This window comes from Sceloporus undulatus, chromosome 6 (assembly GCF_019175285.1).
Source record: "Sceloporus undulatus isolate JIND9_A2432 ecotype Alabama chromosome 6, SceUnd_v1.1, whole genome shotgun sequence".
NCBI lineage: Eukaryota > Metazoa > Chordata > Lepidosauria > Squamata > Phrynosomatidae > Sceloporus > Sceloporus undulatus.
In genome coordinates, this window is record NC_056527.1 from 162,662,086 (window position 1) to 162,683,580 (window position 21,495).

Below are 21,495 nucleotides of genomic sequence, written 5' to 3' on the forward strand. Positions count from 1 at the left end.
AGGAAGCATGAGATGTTTGAAGCAGCTATTTGTGTTACACAGAGCAACGCTTTCTGTACATTTCTCTTTCCTAAAGCAACATGTATTTCACACGTTTATATATTCTCTCTTCACCACACTGGGTTCATGTTTTTAACACAGTTCAACTCACACAAGCTGTAGGAGCTGCTGTCTTTGAATTCACAATAGCAAAGTGGGGCTGGTGCTCAACTTCTTGATCCTAGGAGGATTCAGAGAGACAAGTAGTAAAGTAGATAATTTATCTTTCAGATTTCCATTAGACAGGCCCATTTTATTCTCATAACAATCCTATGATGCAGGTTAGGATTAATGGGGTTGGACCAAGGTCACCCACTGAACCCAGATCTCCCTGGTCCAGTACTATAGCCCCTCCACAATACTGGTGCTCTCTGTTTCACTGGCAAAATAATGTAAGTTGAGTTCAGCCTGAAAGCCCTAACTTGTGACTTCACCTGGTCTATGTCCCCAAGTTGAGCATGGATATCCTGGGCAAGATCCCGCAGTATGGTGACTGGACTCTTGACAAGAGTGTGTAGATTGAAGAGCAGAGCTAGCAAACCTTTGCAGCAAGGAGCATCTTCTACAGAGGGAACATACAGTCAGCCAGTTCTAAAAACACCACATTAGACCTGCTTGGTCCCAACAATGGCAAATTAAGCTCTGCATCTAATTTATTCAGATTACTTATGTTCACATTGTGCATACTTTTTCCTTTCTACATTCCTTTTCCTCCAATTTTTAATCCATTGCTCTATTTGCATACAGTGAAACCATGAAATTTTTATCCCCATAAATTTTTCCTTTATACTCTTTCTCTATCCTTACATCCATCCAATTTTCCTAGCAAGCTTTGTTCAGAGGTGGTTTGCCATTGCCTTCCTCTGAGGTGAAGAGAGCTTGACTTGCCCAAGGTCACCCAGTGGATTTCCATGGCTGAGTGGGAATTTGAACCCTGGTCTCCCAGACCTCAGCCCATTGAAATTTCTGGGAATTCAAGATGATCAGTAATCTAAACAACTCTTGGTTGCCAGCATTTGGAGCTCTTCTCCTCCACTATTTTATTTAGCTCTTTTTCGAATCCCAGCAACATTTCATAAGGTGTCCCCTTGTTCTAAGATTCCCAAGATGCAAGGGAATTCAGTCTCAGACTAATAAAACCTCTTACCCAGGCTAGTTTCCTTGCAAATCTTGACTGTCCAAGACAACAGCTGCACAAACTACACAAGGAGAGAATGGTTTCTCATTAATGTTGATAATTTTTCATGTCTTCAGCTGACAAAGTTCCCAGAATGGCTTATGTATAATCAATAAAAACAATAATATATCATTAAAGTAGAGGTGGTTATGATAACTATTTATCCCTGCTGCTGCTGCTGCTTCCTCTCATGTTCCCAAGGCAGTTGGTTCTAAAGGTCTCTGTGAAGGAAGGGAAAAACTCTCTCCCAGCCTTAAAATGAAGCCATGGCATGTTCTATGACTTATGATAGCAGCCTGGCTTTACCTTTGTGGGCTAAACAATTTCTTGTCTCTGTGGCAGGGGGTGCAGCCAAGGTCTTCAGAGGGGCTGATGTGTCTGTTAAACCCCAACAACTGCTCACCCCTGATATAATGGTTCTATGGTAGGTATTTTTATTTATTTATTTCAAGGATTTATATCTCCCCCCTTTCTCCCACAATGGGATTCAAGAGTTTCTCCCACAACTAGATTCAAGAGGTATGCAAAAGTTTCTTCACAGAAAAGTCAGCATGGGACAAGTTCTATGAAGACAGGCAGCTTGAGAACTACTGTTTTAATGTGATGCTTCTGCTCACATAAAAGATGTAATAACTGGCAAAAAGGGAATGGGCACGGAATCCTCTATTTTGGAATCCAGCAGATTCTGCGAGTGCAGTATATACCTGGGGTGAAGAGGGCTCCAGCAGTCTGGAAAGTGTTGCAAGAATGTTGATCAACAGAAGAGCTTCCTTGCTGTTGAAGTCTTCCTCAGTACTGCTGAGCTGGTTCACCAGAGACCTCTGGGAAAGAAACAAAAAGAAGTTTGGAAAGCATAAGGAGACAGCATGAGCGGGGGGAGCCAGAAGTGGAGGAGATCAATGTGGAAAGGACATTGAGAATCAAAATTTTCATTCCTTGCTCAATATTCTAGATGCTTGGAGAAAAGGTCAGAGAATCTCTTCCAAATCTCTTCCTAGGACTGCTCCAATGGGAATGTTATTTTTGGAGTTTTGAGCAGTAACAAGAAGGAAAGGCACATTATTTGGCCCCCAACCTTTATGAGCTAGAGGTGATTTCTTAGACATATGAGCATCAGTCATCACCTTTCTGCAACCTACCTGAAATTGTCGAATCTGGAAGGCTGCTTTCTCAGTGGCATTAACATTTCCCTCTTCAGTGTCTTCATTTGTAGTATCTGATAAAAGGGAATGAAAACACAGGGGCAAAAGGCAGAAGCTGAAGCCAAGAGAGAGGATTCATTACAGCTATATAAACAGCATATACAGATTGTACACATCTGCAGCAACAATTCAGAAAAAGACTATCATGAATGCCTACCCAGTGCCTGTAGAAACTGTGGAATCTTTTTTGGAAAAAGCTGTTGCATTGTGTTAAAAATCCGCAGCAAACCATCCAAACACAACAACGAGATGCTCTTTCCCTTCTCTTTCTTCCCTGATTCTTCAGCAGCAGTTGGGATTGAGGTGTATCTCCACAGCAGAACACTGTGGGGAAGACAGAGGATAATTAGGGAGTAGAGCAAGCTTAATGACCAAGTTTGATGGTCATTAATATTCAGTCTTTTGATGTATTAATCCATCTGAGCAGAATCAAACCATTCAACGTTATCTTCATCTGACCATTCAATGAAGCAGTAGACAGCAAATCTAAGCCATTATCATGAATCCAAAATCATTCATCCAAAATCAAAACCAAAAAATCTGTGATCAAACAACAAAAATATGGTCTTCAAATCACACACCGTACCCTATAATATACATGACAACTCTTCTTCATTTGCAGTCTCTGGCAGGCAGGAGGAATAATGTACCAAGTGTGTAGTGGGTTAACATGTAACCCTGACAAGCTGAACTATTCTTAGTGGTTCCCACTAGAAGATGTGTCTTCTATGCAGTCCTCAGTGACATCCTACTCATACTCTTCAGCCTATGCAAGCAACCCAGTTATCATACAAGATCCTTCTACTAGTCCAATATCAGCAGAAATGTCTGATGGAATGGGTTGAGGTCACTGAAAAGCATTCTCCTCGCCCCCTGCCCAAGATCTCTTTGGTTAATTCTGCCATTGAGAAAAGGCAGAATTATAACTAAATGTTAGATATGAACTTAGACTAGGTGTGAAAACTTTGGCCCTCCAGATATTTTGTACTATAACAGTGACCATCTATTACCATTGGCCATATTGGCTCATGTATTTGCAAAGCACTCAAACCAGAAGTATAAGAATATTCAGAAAGCATCTTTTCCAGTGCCTGAATATACTATATAGGATTCCACATTATAATGATCGATGAATCTGGCTTTATTGTGAACTGCTTTAAGAATGTTAACTAGGTTACAAAATACAAATTACATCTTTTGCCTTAGCTCATCACTACGAATATATACTGCTCCATTTTCTCAAAGATTTATAAAACCCAGTGTGTCCAGAATACGAAGCTGATAGAATTTCAAACAACTCTTCCAATTTTATTCCTCAGTCAATTTATGGAACAGAATGATTGCCACTTACTAGTCATATGCTAAAGCCTCTGGGCCACACAGCATGGGACTTACTGGGTGATTTTGCAGACGTTTTGGAAAATTTTCTCTCGGTTTTGGCCATCAGGTCCATCTGTCTGCCCTTTCTCTTCTAAGTGCTGCACTTTCTGCAATGCCACATTGACAGCATAGTGCATGAATTCATTGCTGGAGCGCAGAACAGCCAGGCTCTCCTCATGATTCAGGGAACTGTCTCTAAAGGGTCAGAATGAAGTCAGTTCTTGTTGGTGAAATCAAGAATTGGAAGACAGGGTGAATGAATACCTTGCCCATGAGAGTTCCTTACCTAAAGAGAGCAGTAAGCAAGGTGCACACAAAGCCCATAGAAAGAAAACTCTGGGGAATTTTGTTTGCCATGCTGAGCTTACTCTTTCCAGTTTTCTCTTTCAAGATTTCAGAAAGTTTGCTGTAACACTTGAACAGGCCCAGAACATCTTCAAATTTGCTCTTGCTGCAAAATGTATTAACAGTGAAAATAAAACACATTTCAAATAGTATATAATTTATCTTGATGTATCCATAGATTATGAATGACAGAACAGAGAGTTGCATGTTCTCCACACGCATCTTAAGACTTTCCTTGTGGGGGCTCCATTTTGAATCTCTAAAAATATTCCAAAAAAATTCTTTCCTTTCAATTCGGGTTTTGATTGCTATAGTTAAATGGAATGTTTGTTTTAATAAGCCACACACATTTTCTGAGATCACAGATTGTATTAAAGGAGTGTAATGCTCCACCAGATGTACCTCTGCTTTCTCCTCACTTCCTGCCTAAGCATGGAGGGGTGTGATAAAATCTGCATTTAAAAGTTTTCATCCTGTGCCTAACTTGGGAGGAAAGGATGGGAAAGGGCAATGTGATAAATTCCAGAGTTAAAACATTCTCCCTCCCATCTATTGAGCATTTTTAAACTATGTGAAGGGATATCATGGATTCAAACTACCAGAAAAGAGATCCCATCTAAACATTAGGAAGAACTGTTCAGTACATGAGATGGTGGAATATGTTGCCTTGGAGTATAGTGGATTCTCCTTCTTTGAAGGTTTTTAAACATAGGCTGTTGGGGATGCTCTGATTGTGTATTCCTGCATGGCAAGGAGTTGGACTGGATGGTCCTTGAAGTCTCTTCCAATTCCAATTTGATTCTATTAATTCGTGCTGCTAAAATATTCTACTCCTTACTTGAAGTTTGCTGTGCTGAAGTTGTACTCAATCAGGACCTCACAGATGCCCATCACCAAAATGGCAAAGATATTGTTCTTCAGGCCCACTCCAGTAGACTGAGAAAAGTCTGCTGATTTATCCTGAACATCAAACAGAAAGAAATCAGTATCTCCTCTGCTAGCCTCTGCCACATAATGCCTTCCTAATCCCTCTTTCTAAGTTACCAGCTCAAAATCTTCCAGTTCACTCTTGATCATCCGCCGTGTAATAGATTCCAGTATCTCATCCAATTCTTGCTGGAAACTCTTATCATCTTCATCCTCGTCTTCATCCACATCCATATGCTGGTGCAGAGTTAAGGTGTTCTTATACCAGGCTAAACAATGCTGGATGCAGCATAGTAAGTGTGCCTGAAAGAATGATGGCAATACCTATTAACTCACATAAGGTTAGTTCAGACATACAGATCAGGACAATGTTACAGGATGGTTATAATCCTCTATCTTTCACTGTATTCCTGATTTGAATCAGAGTTTCCACACTTACTGCTTTTAGAAAAAACCAAAGCTCTCATTTGCATCATTGCAAGCTTCTCTTCCAGTACAAATAATAATAATAATAATAATAATAATACAGACTAATGTATTAATATACAGGCCAATGGGTGGCTTTATCATAAAAGGATCTGAAGTTTATAAAAAATATTCTGATAACATATGCATACCCAGTTCAGCAAAATTTAAAATTTACTTAAAAAGCCACTATCTGAGTCCCACCCCTTTCTCTCACCAAAGGTTCTTGTAGGAAGATTTGGTCTCTCTGAGCCAGGATGCACCCCTCCAATTTTATGGGAGGCAGTAAGTCAGGTTCCGTTTCATAATACCTCTTCATCTGTCATAATAAAGGAGGAACCTCCATTAGCACTTAACAAGTAGTTATCAGACCATTTTACTGTTAGGTAACTGGAGAAAAGAGAAAAACAGACCAACAACTAAACAAATTAGAGCAATAAATCTACATTAGTGTGGGTTAATGAATTTGGGTGAAGGCAGGAATGGGAGAGAGGGGAAGAGTATCACAAGACTCTGAGGTTCAAGCATGTAATACCATTGACCTGACACGTCTGAACCAATCCTGTGATGTTCCAGTCTTGTTATATGTTCCATACCTGGGAGAGGAGCATATGCAGAATGGAATTGCTCAGCTGTGAGTTTCTGCGCAAAACATCATAAAATCCCTGTTAAGAAGAAGAAAGAAAAAAATATGACATTTAAAAAAAACTCAGACAATTTTTTCTCAGAAGTCAGCCTACAGAAACCAAGCACCCCAGTCTTCCTACTACTATCAGCTAGAAAGGTCAGACCTGATATCACAGAACAACCCGGGGCTAACACATAAGAAGAAATCAGCTTCCATCTAATGGCTCACACTGCCATGGAGCATAGTCTGGGTGGGCAAAAAATTAAAACCCAGAACATTATAATAGTCTGTTTTTTCAGTATGTGAACCTCTGCCCTGTTTGAAGCTGAACCATTTCCACAGATCTACAGGTTTACAGATATCACACCATCCATGCACAACAACTTGACCCACTATATGTAATTATACACACGAACACAACAAAGTGAGTTCTCACCTCATACAGCATAAGTCTGACATCAGCCTGCTGGCTTAAGCATCGTTTCAAGCTGCCCAGAATTTCTAGACAGAAGGCTTCATTGGCTGCAGCATTATAGCAGGTGTGAACATCCACCTGGACCTGAAAGGCAATGGTAGAATTCTGTAGAATCACCCTCTATTTACTATGGCTAAAGATGTAATCCTTACACACTTGCCCAAGGACCAAGACAGAAGATTAAAGGATCCCAAAGTTATACGGGATGTGATCCTTGGAAATGTTTTCCTCAGCAAGCTTTGGCGGATAAGGTGCCATAGCCTGCCCTACATGCTTTTCCAAGATTCCCAGTCAACAACAGCTTTAAATACTCAGTTCTAAATATTTTACAGGTATTATTTACTGCAAGGATGAGGCACATATGGCTCTCCAAATGTTCTAAGGCTGTAACAGCTATAATCTCTCAATATCAGCTGTGCTGGCTAGGGGTGATAACACCTGGAAGACCACACATTCCCCATCCAATTTAAAAGCAGCATAATGGGAACCATATTCTGGGAAAACATAAGGTCAGAAAAACTCTTCTGCTAAACTAGAACAAAGGTTCAATTTGTCTAAACCCTTGTGCCCAATAGTAGCCAGTCAGGTGACTCTGGGTTGGTCACAGTTAGAAAATAATGACCTTTTCTTGATATTCAAGGGCACACTGCCTTTGTACATGGAGGCTCCAAGAAGCACATAGATACTGAATCACCAAACATCCATGAATTTTTCTAATTAACTCAGAAGCCACCTGGTCTTTGTCACAATTTTGTGGCAGCAAGATGCATAAAATATTGTACAGTCCAAAGGAGAGAATAATATATTATACACCCAGTTAAATTTATTACCACAAACAGGTACCTGAGATTACACAGGAACTAGCTGTGCTTACCTGACTTGCCCCAATGGATTGGCTGCACTGGGATGAAGTCAAGCTGCCCAGAAGTTTAAAATTCTTCAAGAGGAGCAAAAACCCAGCAACTGCTGACTTACGGGCATCCAGCTGTCTGCATTTGGGATGGGGTGAGAGAAAACAGAGAAGCCCCATTCTGGGGGATAACTGTGGTTTAACAAAAACAATTTTCTGTATTAAGACACATAACAGAAAACTGTGGCCTTCTGCAAACCATATACAGAAGTCTTAAACTTCTATCCCTTGCAATGTCATAATGACAAATGATGGTTTCCTGTGACATCTGAAACAGGCCACTGAAAGACTGGAACAAGCACTTGCTTTAATAATCAATACACTGTAATTGTTATGGGGAATTGCTTTTCAAAATACTATGTTGATTCTTAAAGCGCCAAAATGTCACAAATATAAAAGCAACTGGCTTTTTTGTAAATGAAATGAAGAGGAAATCATAGAACTCAGGAGACAGATTTTTTTTTAAAGGACATCTTACCCAGAAAACATTGATTTGCGAAGAACAAGGATCAGGGAATCCCTCATAGACATACTTATTTTGAGCAGAGGCTGGGAGGAAAAAAAGGAAGCATTTGACAGTGCTCTGCAGTTTGGATCAACATGAAAACAGCAACACAAACAGCCAAGAATGCAGCTTTACCTGCACAGCTTTAAGAAGTCCTTGTACTGTATCAAGAGGCAGGAATGACAAATGATCAAAGGCTTCTGTAACTTTGGAGGAGGAGTTTTGAAGGACAAGGGGTGCAGATATTATAATACTGGACAAAAGATCTGAAAAAAAATTAAGAAGAGTTGTGGCCTATATAGACACAGCAGGATGAGAAGGCACAGACATTATGGATCTGGGAGAATAAGGGAGATGGTGTTTGTGTACAAGTCCAAACACCAAGAAGAAAATCACTGCATCATCCTCCCCACTAACTGCCAAAAGTAGAATAATGACAGATGTAAGGACATCCAAATGACTGACCCCACAAAAGAGTTAGGACCAAAGGCTTGGTATCTGCAAAAATTCATGTTCAAGTCCTTACTCCAACATTAACTTCACCAAGCAATTTTATAATTTAGGTTATCCTAACTTACATAATGGTTAAGAGAATAAAACAGTTCTGAGGTCCTTGGTGAAAATTACATTTTTAGTTAAATATGTTTTGTTTTGGACAGTTTTCAAAGCTGTGTTCTGTCTGGCTTCTCTTTCTGATGAATTTTTATCTGCCTTTTCTATGGAAATTATTATTATTACGACTACAGTGGTCCCTCTCTTTATGAAGGGGATCTGTTCCGGATCCCCACGTGTAAGGGAAAATCCACCTATGCTCGAGTCCCATAGGAAATAATGGGGTTCATGCATGTGGCGGAGCAGTGACATTGTTTCCCTCCCCAAGCGGCTTCCACGTAAGCTGGAAGCCGCGTAAAATGTGCCCGCGCATGGCACAGGCATGCTGTATTATTATTAATTATTATGCTTTATTTATATAGCACTGTAGATTTACTCCATATGTGGAATACATTCCTGTAAAGGTTCACTGACATCCTTTAGGTGCCACATAAAAACTATGTGAAAGAGGGAGAGGAAGGAAAGCCAGCTCCATTAGGCCTTGCCTGAAAAGAAGAGCCCTCCCTCCATCCACCATCAGAGTGAGAGAAGGGCAGGCCAGCTCCATCAGGCCTAACCAGAGTAAGAAGAAGGGCCTTCCCTCCAGTCCATCTGCCATGGTCCAGGCCTCCGAGGGAGAGAAGATCTGCTGGACCTTCCCCCTTCCTCACTGCCATCCTCTTCTGCTTTTGTGTCATGTCTTTTTAGATTGTAAGCCTGAGGACAGGGAAATGTCTAATTAACAAATTGTAAGCTGTTCTGATAGCCTTTTGGCTGAAGAGCAGGGATAAATAATAACTATTATTATTATTATTATTATTATTATTATTATTATTATTCTGTTTACCAGTGCTTTGGCAGATTCTAGTTAGGCACAAAAAGGAGCAAAAACTGAAGAGCATCCAATGATATCTACAACAGAAAAAAGGGAGGCACAGCTCTGGATGCTAAAAAGACAGTCTTCCTTCCTAAAAACCCCAATGCATTTTGGCTTGTAGATACTTTCAAGTGGCTCATGTTACCTTACCTTTGCTCCATGTCTCCATTCTAATAAGTTACTAGGAATCAATCAACTCTACATTTTCTTTTTACTTATGCATCACATGGCTACTTTGTTTTATTGAACTGCACTGATCTGAGATTGTCGTAATGATGCGCCCAATTGTTCCATTTCACAGTTACCTATGAAGTGGCTGACAGGGGAACCTGCATTTGTGATGACTCTGTTCAGGACCTGCTCCAGTATTTCACTTCTTATCATCTCATGGACCTGGGAGGTAGGACATTGGGGGGGGGGGGGGGGGAGAAGATTTTGTTCATTCAATTTCAGTTCATTCACAGTCCAACAACATTTGATTGTGAATCAGATTTCACCAGCCCATAACATTTCTACCTAAGACCTGTTGCAATGGCTGGCCCAACCACACTGGTAAAGCAAGTGGGAAAAGTAACTTGCGTTGGGATACCCTGGAATAATTCAGACATAGAAGCAGAATTAGCAGAACCTCCCAAAACAGAAGGCTGAAGCCAGAAGAATGTAACATCTATCTTTCGGTTGCAAATATACCCTCAAGGCTACTGTGTTTGGGGAATACGATGGCATTAAAACCCCAAGCTACTTTTTGAGAAAGCACAAAATCTAGACCCACTGCAATCTGGGTTTAGGCCAGAGTCTGGCACCCAAACAGCCTTGGTCATTCTACTTAATAACTTCTGTTGAGAAAGAGAAAAAAGTAAAATTCTGTTGATTCTCGCTGATCTATAAACAGCTTTTGAAACCACCACCTCTTTTGTCTTGTTACATCAACTCCGTGTCTTGGAGAGCATTATTATTATTATTATTGGTATTATTATTGTTTATTTTCTTATATCCCGCCTTTGTCCCAACAGGGATTAAAAGTGCCGAACAGCAAATTTAAAAACAATACAATTCAAAACAGTATAACATTAAAATGTATACATATAATTTTTTAAAAAAACATTAAACAATTTAAAACGTTAAAACAGTTATGAACTAAAATGTAACATGTTAAAAATACAAAATTTAAAATGCAAAACATTTAATGCATATCATGGGGGGGAGGTGGAAATCACAACTATTTACCTACAACACTATCTCAATCTTACTTTGAAGGTTTCCAAAAGGATATCAGCTCCCAACTTGCATGACTGCTGGGCTGGAGTTTTAGAAAGACCATTGTTAGTTTCCATGCCTTTGCCTCCAAAGGGTCTTTTTGGCCCATAGGAGTCCATCAGGATGAATCCAAGATCCACCAAGCCTTGAGTCACATGATCCCAACCAAATACGCTGGATGGAAAATTTGAGGAGAGAAGAAGAGAATTTCATAATAAAGAGCACTTCACCTATAGTTAAAGTTCTTTTCCATTCTTGGATGTGGGCAGGTCTAACATTTCTGTAAAACTAACAGTGCTTTGGTGTGGCTTTGGGTCCCTGCTTACTGAATATGTATATCAAAGCCACATAATCATTGATGGGAGATGGAGAAATGAGATGACAGAAATGTTTATTCTGTTAACCAGTTTCTGTTGATAGAACACAGCCACTCACCTGTTTGCTACAACTTTTAGAAACACAGCAGATATATCATAGCATTGAGGAGCCAAATCCTGTAGAAACTTGGAACCCTGAAGGAACTGCTTGTCCTTGAAGCTTCTCATAATTGACATTTTGAGAAAGTCGAACACCTAAAGTGCAAAAGTGAATATGCAAGATGGACTCGATTTGTTTCGTTTTTACAACTAGATGCTTTATTTATACCAGAAAAAACATGAGCAAGTCTTAGTATGAAGGTCTTTCAATGCACATATGTTATGGTTTGCATTGTTTTAAATTGTTTTAAACAGTTTTAAAATTTAATTTTAAGTGGTTCAATATGCATTTAGTATTTCAAAATTGTTCTTATTGTTTTAAACTGTTATAAAATGATTTTATTGTATACTGTCCTGAGATGCTTGGATTATAGGGCAGGCTATAAAACATTTAATCAAACATTAAATAATTTAGTCAGTACACATAGGTATTCTCTATCTGACTCACTGATGCAGTGAAGATCTAGAAAGAAAAGCATATACCTGCTCTTGAAATCGGTGTATTCTGGCCATTGAGAGAAGAATGGTTACACTGAAGGGACATAGGGCCCTGCTAGGATCTCCCTGCTGTTCAGCCTGGAAAACATCAAGCAACCAGAACACATTGGAAAGCTTCATATGTATGATGAGACTGAATATTCTACCTTAGATCTGACAATGTGTAAAGTATATCATGTATCACATTGAGTTCAGGACAATAAAAAACATGACCCTTTCCCTTAACAGTTTAAGCTCTGCAACCACATCACTGAATCTTTGCTTCACCACTTGAAATTATTCTGACACATATGTAATACCTGGGGCTTGTTTCCTCTTCAACTGTATGGAATTTATTATGTTTTAAACATTTTAAATAACTGCTGAACTGCTATTACTTTTGTTCTATACTGGCTCATTTTTGTATTGTTTCGTATGATGGATATCTTGTATTTTAATGTTCTGTGACTGCATAATAAAGATTAGATTGGTGTGTCCCATCACCTGGCTCAATATTTTCAAATCCAAATGACATTTGTTCTTCAGGATTTCAGGTAGTGGTCTTTCCCACCTCTACTTAGAGATACCTGGGACTGCACCAAGCCCTTCTGCACATAAAATATTACTGAGCTTTCTTGCAAATACTAAATGCCAAAGGACTGAAACACTGCAACTAGACACAGGTGTGCCACGCCTGTTCAGACTTGCATTAATGCAAATAATTCATCGATATGGAATAACATTAGTTTGAATAACCATAGGGTTACTAAAGGACATGGTTCTGAGGTTTATTTTTATTATAAATGAAGTTCAAATCAAAATCATTTGTACTGTGATGACAGAAGGCATCATAACACCAACAAAATTCCTCTGTAAATTTGCATCCTAAATACACTTCTCTCAATAAGTTCAATGAGATAACTAGTTGGCAGAGTTCAAACTTGAAATAACCTAAGAAAAAAGAATCATATTGAATGGTCAGGTGAAGTAATGCAGTGTGAAGCCTCTCGCTCTCCTCAGTGCATGAAGGAAAAAAGATACAACCCCGCATACACTTCCTCTACCAAAACCTGCTTGACAGAGTTAGGAATTGATTTGGTTTTGAGTGAGTGCATGGGAATGTAAAAGTCTCACAGATTAATAAAGAGCAAATTCCACTGAGCTGGAGGCTACTTTTCCCTTTGTCTTTAGTTTGCAGAAACTGACAAAATGAAAACACAAGTTCAGCCACTCTGCATGTGTTTGCTTGGCTGGGCAAACACAGTAGAGCTAGTATTTACTTTACTCGTGTTTGTCTCTCTCTTTTGGGAGGAGAGAAATATGGATTTAATATTCCAAACTTACTAAACATAATGCATTAAACCATGAATTAGTGTTGGGTCCACACATTTTCCCTCTTACCCTTCCCATCATTTGCCAGCTTCAGCACTCTAATCGTGGTTTCTTTAAATCATAATTCTTCTACATCAAAAAATGGGTAAGTAATAGAACTATAGCTTAAAATCAACATTAAACCATTCTTCCCTATTTCATATTTAGCAAGGGTTGATGATTTAAAGTGACCAAGATCAGCATGCCAAATTTGGCATAAAGGAGAGGAAAGGAAGAAAGTATGAGAGAGAACTGAGTAGGTTCAACCCTTACTCACAGTTTCCTAAAGCATGATTTAGAAGCCAGGAATATTACATATGAGATCTCTTGGAGACTGGGAACATGCCCTTATTCTCCATGGCTAAGATGGAGGTTGCTTGCAAGATCTAGTTCCCTTGATCAGATTAAAAGCCATCATCCTTCAGTGTGTGACAGAGAAAAGGTGCATCCATCTCAGCTGTATGTCAAGGCAAAACTAATTGGTTTATAGCAGATGATACTCTTATGTTGACCACGCAAGAAGGGGAAGTTAATGTATTTTGGGAATGTTGCACTGGGGCGGCTCAGATTGGGAGTCAAATCTCCCCTGATTTGGAGGTCTTTCAGCAGAGGCTGGATGGCCATCTGTCGGGTATGCTTTGATTGAGACTTCCTACATGGCAGAGATTGGACTGGATGGCCCTTGTGGTCTCTTCCAACTCTACAATTCTATGATTCTGATTTTGAGGAGGAGTTGGTGCTGTCCGATATGTATGAATGCAGCACACATTACTACCATGGAAAAGACAGAAATTAAGATGGTGGCAGCTATGCCATCCAGCTAGAAAAGATTAATGCAGGTCAGAGGCCAAAAATACTCCAGCTTCTTTGAGTGCCACTCTTTAGGGAAAAGACAGGATTTTTTTAAAAACCATCAATCATATAGAGTTCAGTTAAATGGCAAAAACTTCTAACTGGCATCCCAAATCAAGATTAGCTTGAGTGAGAACAGTGTTTCATAGTACCAGTTACAGTCCTATAAGTTCATTAACACTATAGGTTAATTATAAGTTTCCTTTTATTGCAAAGATGAACACTAACACCACCTGGCTTTATTTTACATTTGGCATACCTTTAAGTATTTTATTAGCTCCTTTCCTAAATCCTGGTCCAAATTAATGGCCAGCACAACATGCAGAATGATAGTGCCTTCCACATGACGGAGTTGGTCTACAGGAACTGTGGCTTCTTCTAGGTCCACTGACCTGAAAGAGTTGGTCACACAATGGCCAAAGATACAATCATGGTTGTAATTATGACACAATAATGTCAACCTCAGAAAAGATAATGCAACACATTTGCCCCACTACGGAGGAGCCATTACTGGGTTTAAATAATAGGCTTAGTAGAAATAAAGAACATTTGAAATGACTTACTCTGAATCCTTCTGCTCTTCTTTTATTTTTTTATCCATCTGGTTGAAAAAACTGATGATTCCTTCCAGTATGATTTTCTTACAGCCCTGATAGGTTATGAAATAAGAAAGGAACATAAATACTATTGTAATAAAATATTATTAATGAGCAATCATATGTTTGGGGTGGTACAATCCTGTGTGGCCTCTCAGATCTGACAAAGTGGCTCTACTCTGTCTCCCGACAATGGTTAAGGAAAGGCACACAGAGTTGTATATCTATATAAACTATTTAGGTCCTTCATTAATATCAGTGAATTACAAGCTGTTTTCATGAATATAACTTGCAATTCTAATGCTATATCCTTCCTCACTGTTAGCCTCTATATAAGCCTCTAGCAGTGGATTTTGGGAAATGGCAATTCAAACACTGTGACAGATATCCAATGGTATGGGTTGGAGTGGTTCTTTATATTTTTAGAAGCAAGTAAAATTGTTAATCACAGACTATGACAGTGTGGCTAGACCTGTAAGATGAGTCACCCATGCAACCTAAAACACATTTCTTACAGTTCTGAAATTTGGAGAGTTTGTCCATTTCCCTCAAAGACTTTACCTTGGAAGAAAGCAACAGCAGCTGATAAACTAAAGGAGGGATTTCCTGCAGGTCTAACTTAGAAAACATCCTTATGACTTTCTCCACAACAAACTGCAGTTCTTCTGCACTTAGTGGGACATCTCTACAGAGTAAAGAAAGAAAAAAGACCAGTCCACAACCATTTCCGCTTAAATCACAAGTCAGTATCTTTCGAAAGGCAGCAGTAAATTCAGTCCTAGAGGAAAGATGGTGAATAAATGACCTTCCACATACTGAGGACAAGAGATCCCAAGCGCCCCAAGCCAGAAAGGGCAGTGGTGAAGGATCATGGGAGTTGCAGTCCAACAACAATGTGAAAGCTATGTATTCCCCAGCCCTGGTTTAGAGCAAGCAGAAAACAGAATTCTCTCTATACAAAGAGGTAGGAAAAGATCCAGAGGTAAGACTAAATATACTCTTAAAGATATAGGCAGAGGTCACTAATCTTTGAAACTCTCTTACTCATTTGGTTGCTAACATTTACTGCTTGGATCTAAAAATTTCAAAATAGCATGCGTCAATAAAAGATAAAAGGTACACAGTACACAAATATACAGCACATAAACTAATATATACTTTTTATGTGGTCCACAAAACAGATCTTAGGTTGGTCATTTCAAAGTGACCCAACTTAAAAATTTTCTATCCAGAAATTTCTACAGCTTAAGTTACACTTGCCTGCCTAGGAATTCTTCCCTTAAACAAAATGGCTAAGGTGACTGTACTTCTGACATTTAGATTACAAGAGGAAAGAAAATAATACAGTCGGTCCTTCTTATACACTGATTTTTTATACACGGACTTAAGCATACACGGTTTGAAAATGTTCCAAAAAAGTATAAATTTACCTTGATGTTCCATTTTTTATAAGGGACACCATTTTGCTATGTCATTATATTTAATGGGACTTGAGCATACACAGATTTTGTTATACACAGGGGATCTTGGAACCAAACCCCAGCGTATAACAAGGGTCCACTGTACTAGTTGTCCAGATTAGGAGATTACCTGAACATAGAGGTTAGATGAATCACATATTGTTGACCCCACCTGTTAAGATAAAAACCAGAGTCTGAAAACAGAAAATAAATTGCCAACAGATAATACTGGCAGAGCGGCAGTCTATTGTAGCAAAAAGAGATCTTGTAGCACTTGGGTTCCTGTACTGTAAAGACGTACATTTATTACGCCATAGGATTGTCACGAGGCACTTACACCAACAGAAAGCCTCTCTCCAAACTGATGATTTTGTTTAAAATAATTCATTCGCTTGAAGTATTTGTAGATAAAATAAAGTGAGGAAAATGATCAAAAGAGAAAAAAAGGAAAATTTTGTCAAAGGCACTTAAAATGAATGTAGTGTTTGATTCTATAATATATATATATATATAGAGAGAGAGAAAATTGTGTTCATTTCTCAAGGGAACCTGATCATGATATGGCAAAGACATGGCTACCTGCTGGAGCACAGTGTATTGATCAGCTGTTTCTTCAGTTCTTCTCCATTCAGCTCACCTGGAAAAGGTAAAAAGAGCACAATGTAAAGGTACTTAGAGGAGTTGTTGCTTACCAAAGGGACAGACAGAAAAGGAAAGAGCTTACCTGTCCCATAAACCAGGGCCTCTTTAGATGTAGCTAGTGCTGTCAGAACTGTAGGAAACAGCTCCAAAGATTTACCGCTGAGCAGACTGCCTCCTTTTACAGCATCAACAAACAAAGTAGCCAAGTCAGCCATTGCAGGGCCTGGCAGTTTGTGAGTCTGACCAATAAAAACAAGACATAAGAAAAGACTTCTGAGCTCTCCCAATAATCAGTAGTAAGTGGTAGTAGTAGAAGAAATGTACTCTTCAAGATGCTACTAAAATTTACTTTACAAAGGACACTTGTATCCACATTTTGGTATGTCTTTCCCCAGGAGCAAAAAGGAACTACCACACTTCTAAGTCATATCAGCCACTGATGAAGATCTGGAATGCTTTAACAGTGTACAAACTACATTTGATAATGATCAATATTAGCAAACATGCAATGCTATCCTTACAGGAATGCCAACTCCTTTCACTTGCTCTGTTCTTGTGCCTTTAACAGCAGCAGCTTACAAGCAGAAATAAGCTGGTAGTCTATTTTTTCCTGGATTGGAGGCAGACTAGATTTCAGTGCACTGAACAGTTGCCAAACCAGTGTGCAATAATAGCAGTATGCAGGATAGCCAGATGACAAGTGACACCTATCCATTAAGACAGCAACTGTATGTCCTAAGGGTATGATTCTTTGACCTAGGTCCAAAACACACTGGAGGGATAATATAGTTTGAGAATGCTTTAACTGCCTTGGCTCAATGCTAGGAAATTCTGGGAACTTGATTTTTGTGAGACATTTAGCCTTCTCTGGCAGAGAGCTCTGGTGCCACAATAAACTATAATTCCCAGGATTCCCTAACACTGAGCCAGGCCAGTTAAAGTGGTCTTAAACTATTTCTGTAGTGAGTTTTGGTCCCAAGAAGACAACGGGTGTATTATGCTGCAGAAACAAAACAGCTTGATACCACTTTAGCTGCCATGACTCTATCTTATAAAATCCTGGGATCTGTAGTTTGGAGAGGCACCAAACCTCTGATAAACTTGGCTGACCACCTTACCAAACTAAAAATCCCAGGATTCCATAGAATGGAGTCATGACAGTTAAAGTGATATCAAACTGCTTTATTTCTGCAGTATGGAACAGCATAAGTAATTCTCATGAGACAATATGCATTCACATACATTTGTGAAGAATTAACCTGTGCAGAGGATGACAGCACATCATGTACATCAGGATGGGAAATTTGTGGCTCTCCAGATTTTTTTGAATTCCTCCCATCATACCTCACCATTGGCTGTGCAGTCTAGGCCAAATGGGAGTCATAAAACCACAAAATTCAAACAACGCCTGGTTTATATGCTGACCAGATCAAGAACATAAACTTGTTACATGAAAGCAAAATGGAACTATCTTCTCTGCGATGGCCTCAGAGAAACTGGTCTCAAAAAATTCAGTCCTACCTCTAACATAAGCAATCGTATAATCTCAGATGCAGTTTCCACATGCAGATCCCCCGACTCCACCAACTGGATGCAGTGCTTGTAAATACTGAGCCTCCTAACAACACCATTTTGTTGGGAGCAAGGAGAACCTAGTGAGGAGGACAGAAAGAAAGTAATAAAGAAAGGCATCAGGATGAATATTTCATCACAGCTCTCTGGCAAAAAAAGAGTTGTGATGGTCTGGATTTTACTCTTCCACTGATCTCCCACAGTACTTTATGGGCCCATAATTCACAGGCAGCACACTTACTTCTTAGCATTTTAAACAACTAAAATGTCCTGGGCAACAGTAATGCTTGTCTATTCTTTTCTCAATTAAAACAAAACAAAACCCAATTAAAATCTTCCCTTTACTTACACATTTGGGATTTCTTCGCCAAAAGGTAAAACTCAGTCTACCAGCAAGAATTAGTTGATGCTAGCACACTAAGGTGATATTAATGCCAGGAAACTCATCTAGTAGGATTAATTCAAGAAACAGAAGAGCTATGATGTCCCTCCCAAGTAGTCCCAACTCAAACAGTGCTATTTGGAAACTTGCATTATTTGGTATACTTGATTAATATAGAAATCTCAAACACACAAATTATTTTTACAGTTGACTTAAAATGCTAAAACCGAACAGTGCAGAGTTCAGTCTGTCACAGGTCATTGCTTCGTACCTTTGAAGATTCCTCTCAGAAAGACACCAATCTCCTTCCCCCTCAAAGCCTGCTTTGTAACTAGATCACTCAACTGCAGCAAGAAGAAAAGAACCACAAGGTTCATTTGTCAGCACATTAGACTTGATAACATACTAGGCACAAGTTAGCAGTTGCAATACAATAACACTGACACACACAAGTCTACTTTCTCTTTAACCTTGCAAATGTTTTCACAAGAGCTAATAGCCCCTAACAATACTTATAGTGCACTTGAACTTACGTTAGTCATTTGTGACCTAGAAGTCTAGTTTTATAAAACTTTATGCCTTGTTATTTAGAGGGAATTTCAAGACATCTTACACATTCAGGCGAATGGCTCTGTACAAGCCAGTCTTAATGCTGGTGTCATGAGTTAAATTATACCATGTTGCAAATAGAGACAACCCTTCCCTCATTAAGCATAGCAGGGATTAGCAACTGTGAGCCTCCAGGCATTGGACTACAATTCCCAGCATCCATTACTCACCATGATAGCTAGTGAAACTTGAGGTCTAGCAAAGAGCTGGAGTCGCAGTTTTCCACTCCTGACGTTCAAATAGGTATGAACTCAGACAGATTTAGTGAACTATACCATACAGTGAACTATACTCTACCATAGAATCATAGAGTTGGAAGAGAGCCCAAGGGCCATCCAATCCAACTTCATTCTGCCATGCAGGAACTCTCACTCAAAGCATACCTGACAGATGGCCATCCAGACTGTGTTTAAAGGCATTCAATGAAGGAGACTCCACCACTCTCCAAGGGAGTATTTTCCACTGTCAAACACCCCTTACTGTCAGGAAATTCCTCCTAATGTTGAGGTGGAATCTCTTTTCCTGGAGCTTGCATTCATTGCTCCAGGTCCTAGTCTCTGGAGCAGCAGAAACCAAGCTTGCTCCCTCCTCAATATGACATCCCTTCAAGTATTTAAAAATTCTATCACCTACAATACTACCAATCCTGTAAATTATCTGTGTCCAGGCATAAACTTACAACTGTGGATCCTCTGACTGAAATAGTGTTGAAATGGCTATAGCAGCTCACCTCATTTTCTTTCAGGCTTTGCAGATATGACTGAAGTTGCTCCGGTTTCTCTTCTGCTGCTAGAGCGAGGATTTTCTGGTCCATTATAAGACACTTGGGAGGAGAAAAAGCTTTCTTCTTCGTCTTTTTTAACCTTTCCTTTTTTAATTTACTGCGACCTGTAAAATTAGGAAGAAAGAGGTTATACAGATAATAAGATTAAAAAAGGAGTATCAGATTGCCCCCCATCATCTTATTAGCCATTTGGAAGAATCCCAATGTAGCAGATTGATTTAAAAACCAGAATTATAACCAGATTTACTAGAGTAAATTGGAATTTCCAACTGGAAAGGAAAACATAGTTTATTTTGCTGCAGTGTTCCCAGAGGAAATACATCAAAGTCACTGGGACCCAGATTTCAAAGAGAACCAAGCTTTTGTAGCACTCTTTCTGGAGCCTAAATGGAGCAGCTGTGCCTTTGTTACAAATAGTAGCTCTCTGTGGAGGACGGAGATCATTGTCTGCCATTAATAGTCCTCCTAAAACCCGGAGGTTTTAAACAGAGGAGGAGACTTTTAGTGTAAGCACTGCTTTGCTTGACAGAAAGGGGAAACATGCCCTTAAACCTGCAACCCTAAGGCAAACCTACTGTATCATGGGTTTTTCTTGGCAAGGTTTCTTCAGAGGTGGCTTGCCATTGCCTTCCTCTGAGGCTGAGAGAGTGTGACCTCTTGCTCAAGGTCTCCAAGTGGGTTTCCAGGGCTGAGCTGGGATTCAAACCCTGGTCTCTAGAGTCCTACACTCAACCACAAGCCTTCATCTTGTGTCATATCCTTGGTGTTCTTGTTGTTGCTGTTGTTGTCGTGTGCCTTCAAGTCATTTCCAACTTATGGCGACTCCAAAGCGAAACTGATCCTGGGGTTTTCTGGGCAAGGTTTCTTCAGAGGAGGTTAGCGATGGGATGTATTTTAACACACGCCGCACTTTATACATTGCACTTTATTTGTTACTGTAAGCCGCCTCGATCTGACAGGAGTGGCACCATGTTAATAAAACATTATCATTATCATTATTATTAATATACTGTATATCATGATTAGTATTGTTGTTGCCATTGCCTTCCCCTGAGGCTGAGAGAGTGTGACTTCTTGCCCATGGTTACGCAGTGGGCTTCATAGCTGGGCAAGGACTTGAACCCTGGTCCACAGCGGCCCAATACTCAAACCATTATCCTAGGATGCATCCACACTGGAGAGATAACCCATTTTGGCACCGCCTTAACTTTTGTGGCACAAGGCTATGGAATTCTGGGAGTTGGAGTTTGTTGTGGGCCCAGAATTCCATAGCCTTTCAGCCAGACAACAGAGTTAAAGCGGTGCCAAACCGCGTTATCTCTCCAGTGTGGATGCACTCCGACCATAGTTACCTTAGAGGCCAGCATCCTTTCCTTCAGCCTCTTCCAATCCCGCCTTCCTAGTCTCAGAGTCAATCAAAACTCCCGCCCGGAACTTGGCCCGCGTTGCCCAGGGCAACAGAGCCCGCCCTCTTCTCTCCCCACTTCCGTATTTAC

The 21,495-nt window shown here is 39.8% G+C and overlaps 1 protein-coding gene and 1 long non-coding RNA gene across 2 annotated transcripts in view; both read right to left on the reverse strand.

The window, feature by feature from the left end:
• Positions 1-21,481, reverse strand: part of FANCI (FA complementation group I) — a 26,122-nt gene extending 4,641 nt beyond the window's left edge. Inside the window, exons 1-30 of the mRNA XM_042472178.1 lie at positions 21,352-21,481; positions 19,946-20,103; positions 18,878-18,950; positions 18,174-18,304; positions 16,735-16,891; positions 16,590-16,647; positions 16,141-16,182; positions 15,112-15,235; positions 14,518-14,603; positions 14,214-14,346; positions 11,738-11,830; positions 11,214-11,350; positions 10,772-10,952; positions 9,827-9,914; positions 8,189-8,319; positions 8,027-8,097; positions 7,513-7,627; positions 6,600-6,722; positions 6,132-6,200; positions 5,753-5,854; positions 5,188-5,373; positions 4,982-5,103; positions 4,085-4,249; positions 3,814-3,993; positions 2,576-2,742; positions 2,356-2,432; positions 1,921-2,037; positions 1,187-1,238; positions 474-601; positions 152-220 (exon numbers count right to left, since the gene is read on the reverse strand). Coding sequence (XP_042328112.1) covers positions 152-220; positions 474-601; positions 1,187-1,238; positions 1,921-2,037; positions 2,356-2,432; positions 2,576-2,742; positions 3,814-3,993; positions 4,085-4,249; positions 4,982-5,103; positions 5,188-5,373; positions 5,753-5,854; positions 6,132-6,200; positions 6,600-6,722; positions 7,513-7,627; positions 8,027-8,097; positions 8,189-8,319; positions 9,827-9,914; positions 10,772-10,952; positions 11,214-11,350; positions 11,738-11,830; positions 14,214-14,346; positions 14,518-14,603; positions 15,112-15,235; positions 16,141-16,182; positions 16,590-16,647; positions 16,735-16,891; positions 18,174-18,304; positions 18,878-18,950; positions 19,946-20,029 — 3,261 coding nt within the window. The 5' untranslated portion in view covers positions 20,030-20,103; positions 21,352-21,481. The remainder of the gene's footprint in view (positions 1-151; positions 221-473; positions 602-1,186; positions 1,239-1,920; positions 2,038-2,355; positions 2,433-2,575; positions 2,743-3,813; positions 3,994-4,084; positions 4,250-4,981; positions 5,104-5,187; positions 5,374-5,752; positions 5,855-6,131; positions 6,201-6,599; positions 6,723-7,512; positions 7,628-8,026; positions 8,098-8,188; positions 8,320-9,826; positions 9,915-10,771; positions 10,953-11,213; positions 11,351-11,737; positions 11,831-14,213; positions 14,347-14,517; positions 14,604-15,111; positions 15,236-16,140; positions 16,183-16,589; positions 16,648-16,734; positions 16,892-18,173; positions 18,305-18,877; positions 18,951-19,945; positions 20,104-21,351) is intronic.
• Positions 1-21,495, reverse strand: part of LOC121933004 — a 152,843-nt gene that overhangs the window by 122,956 nt on the left and 8,392 nt on the right. The gene's annotated exons all lie outside the window — the stretch shown is intronic.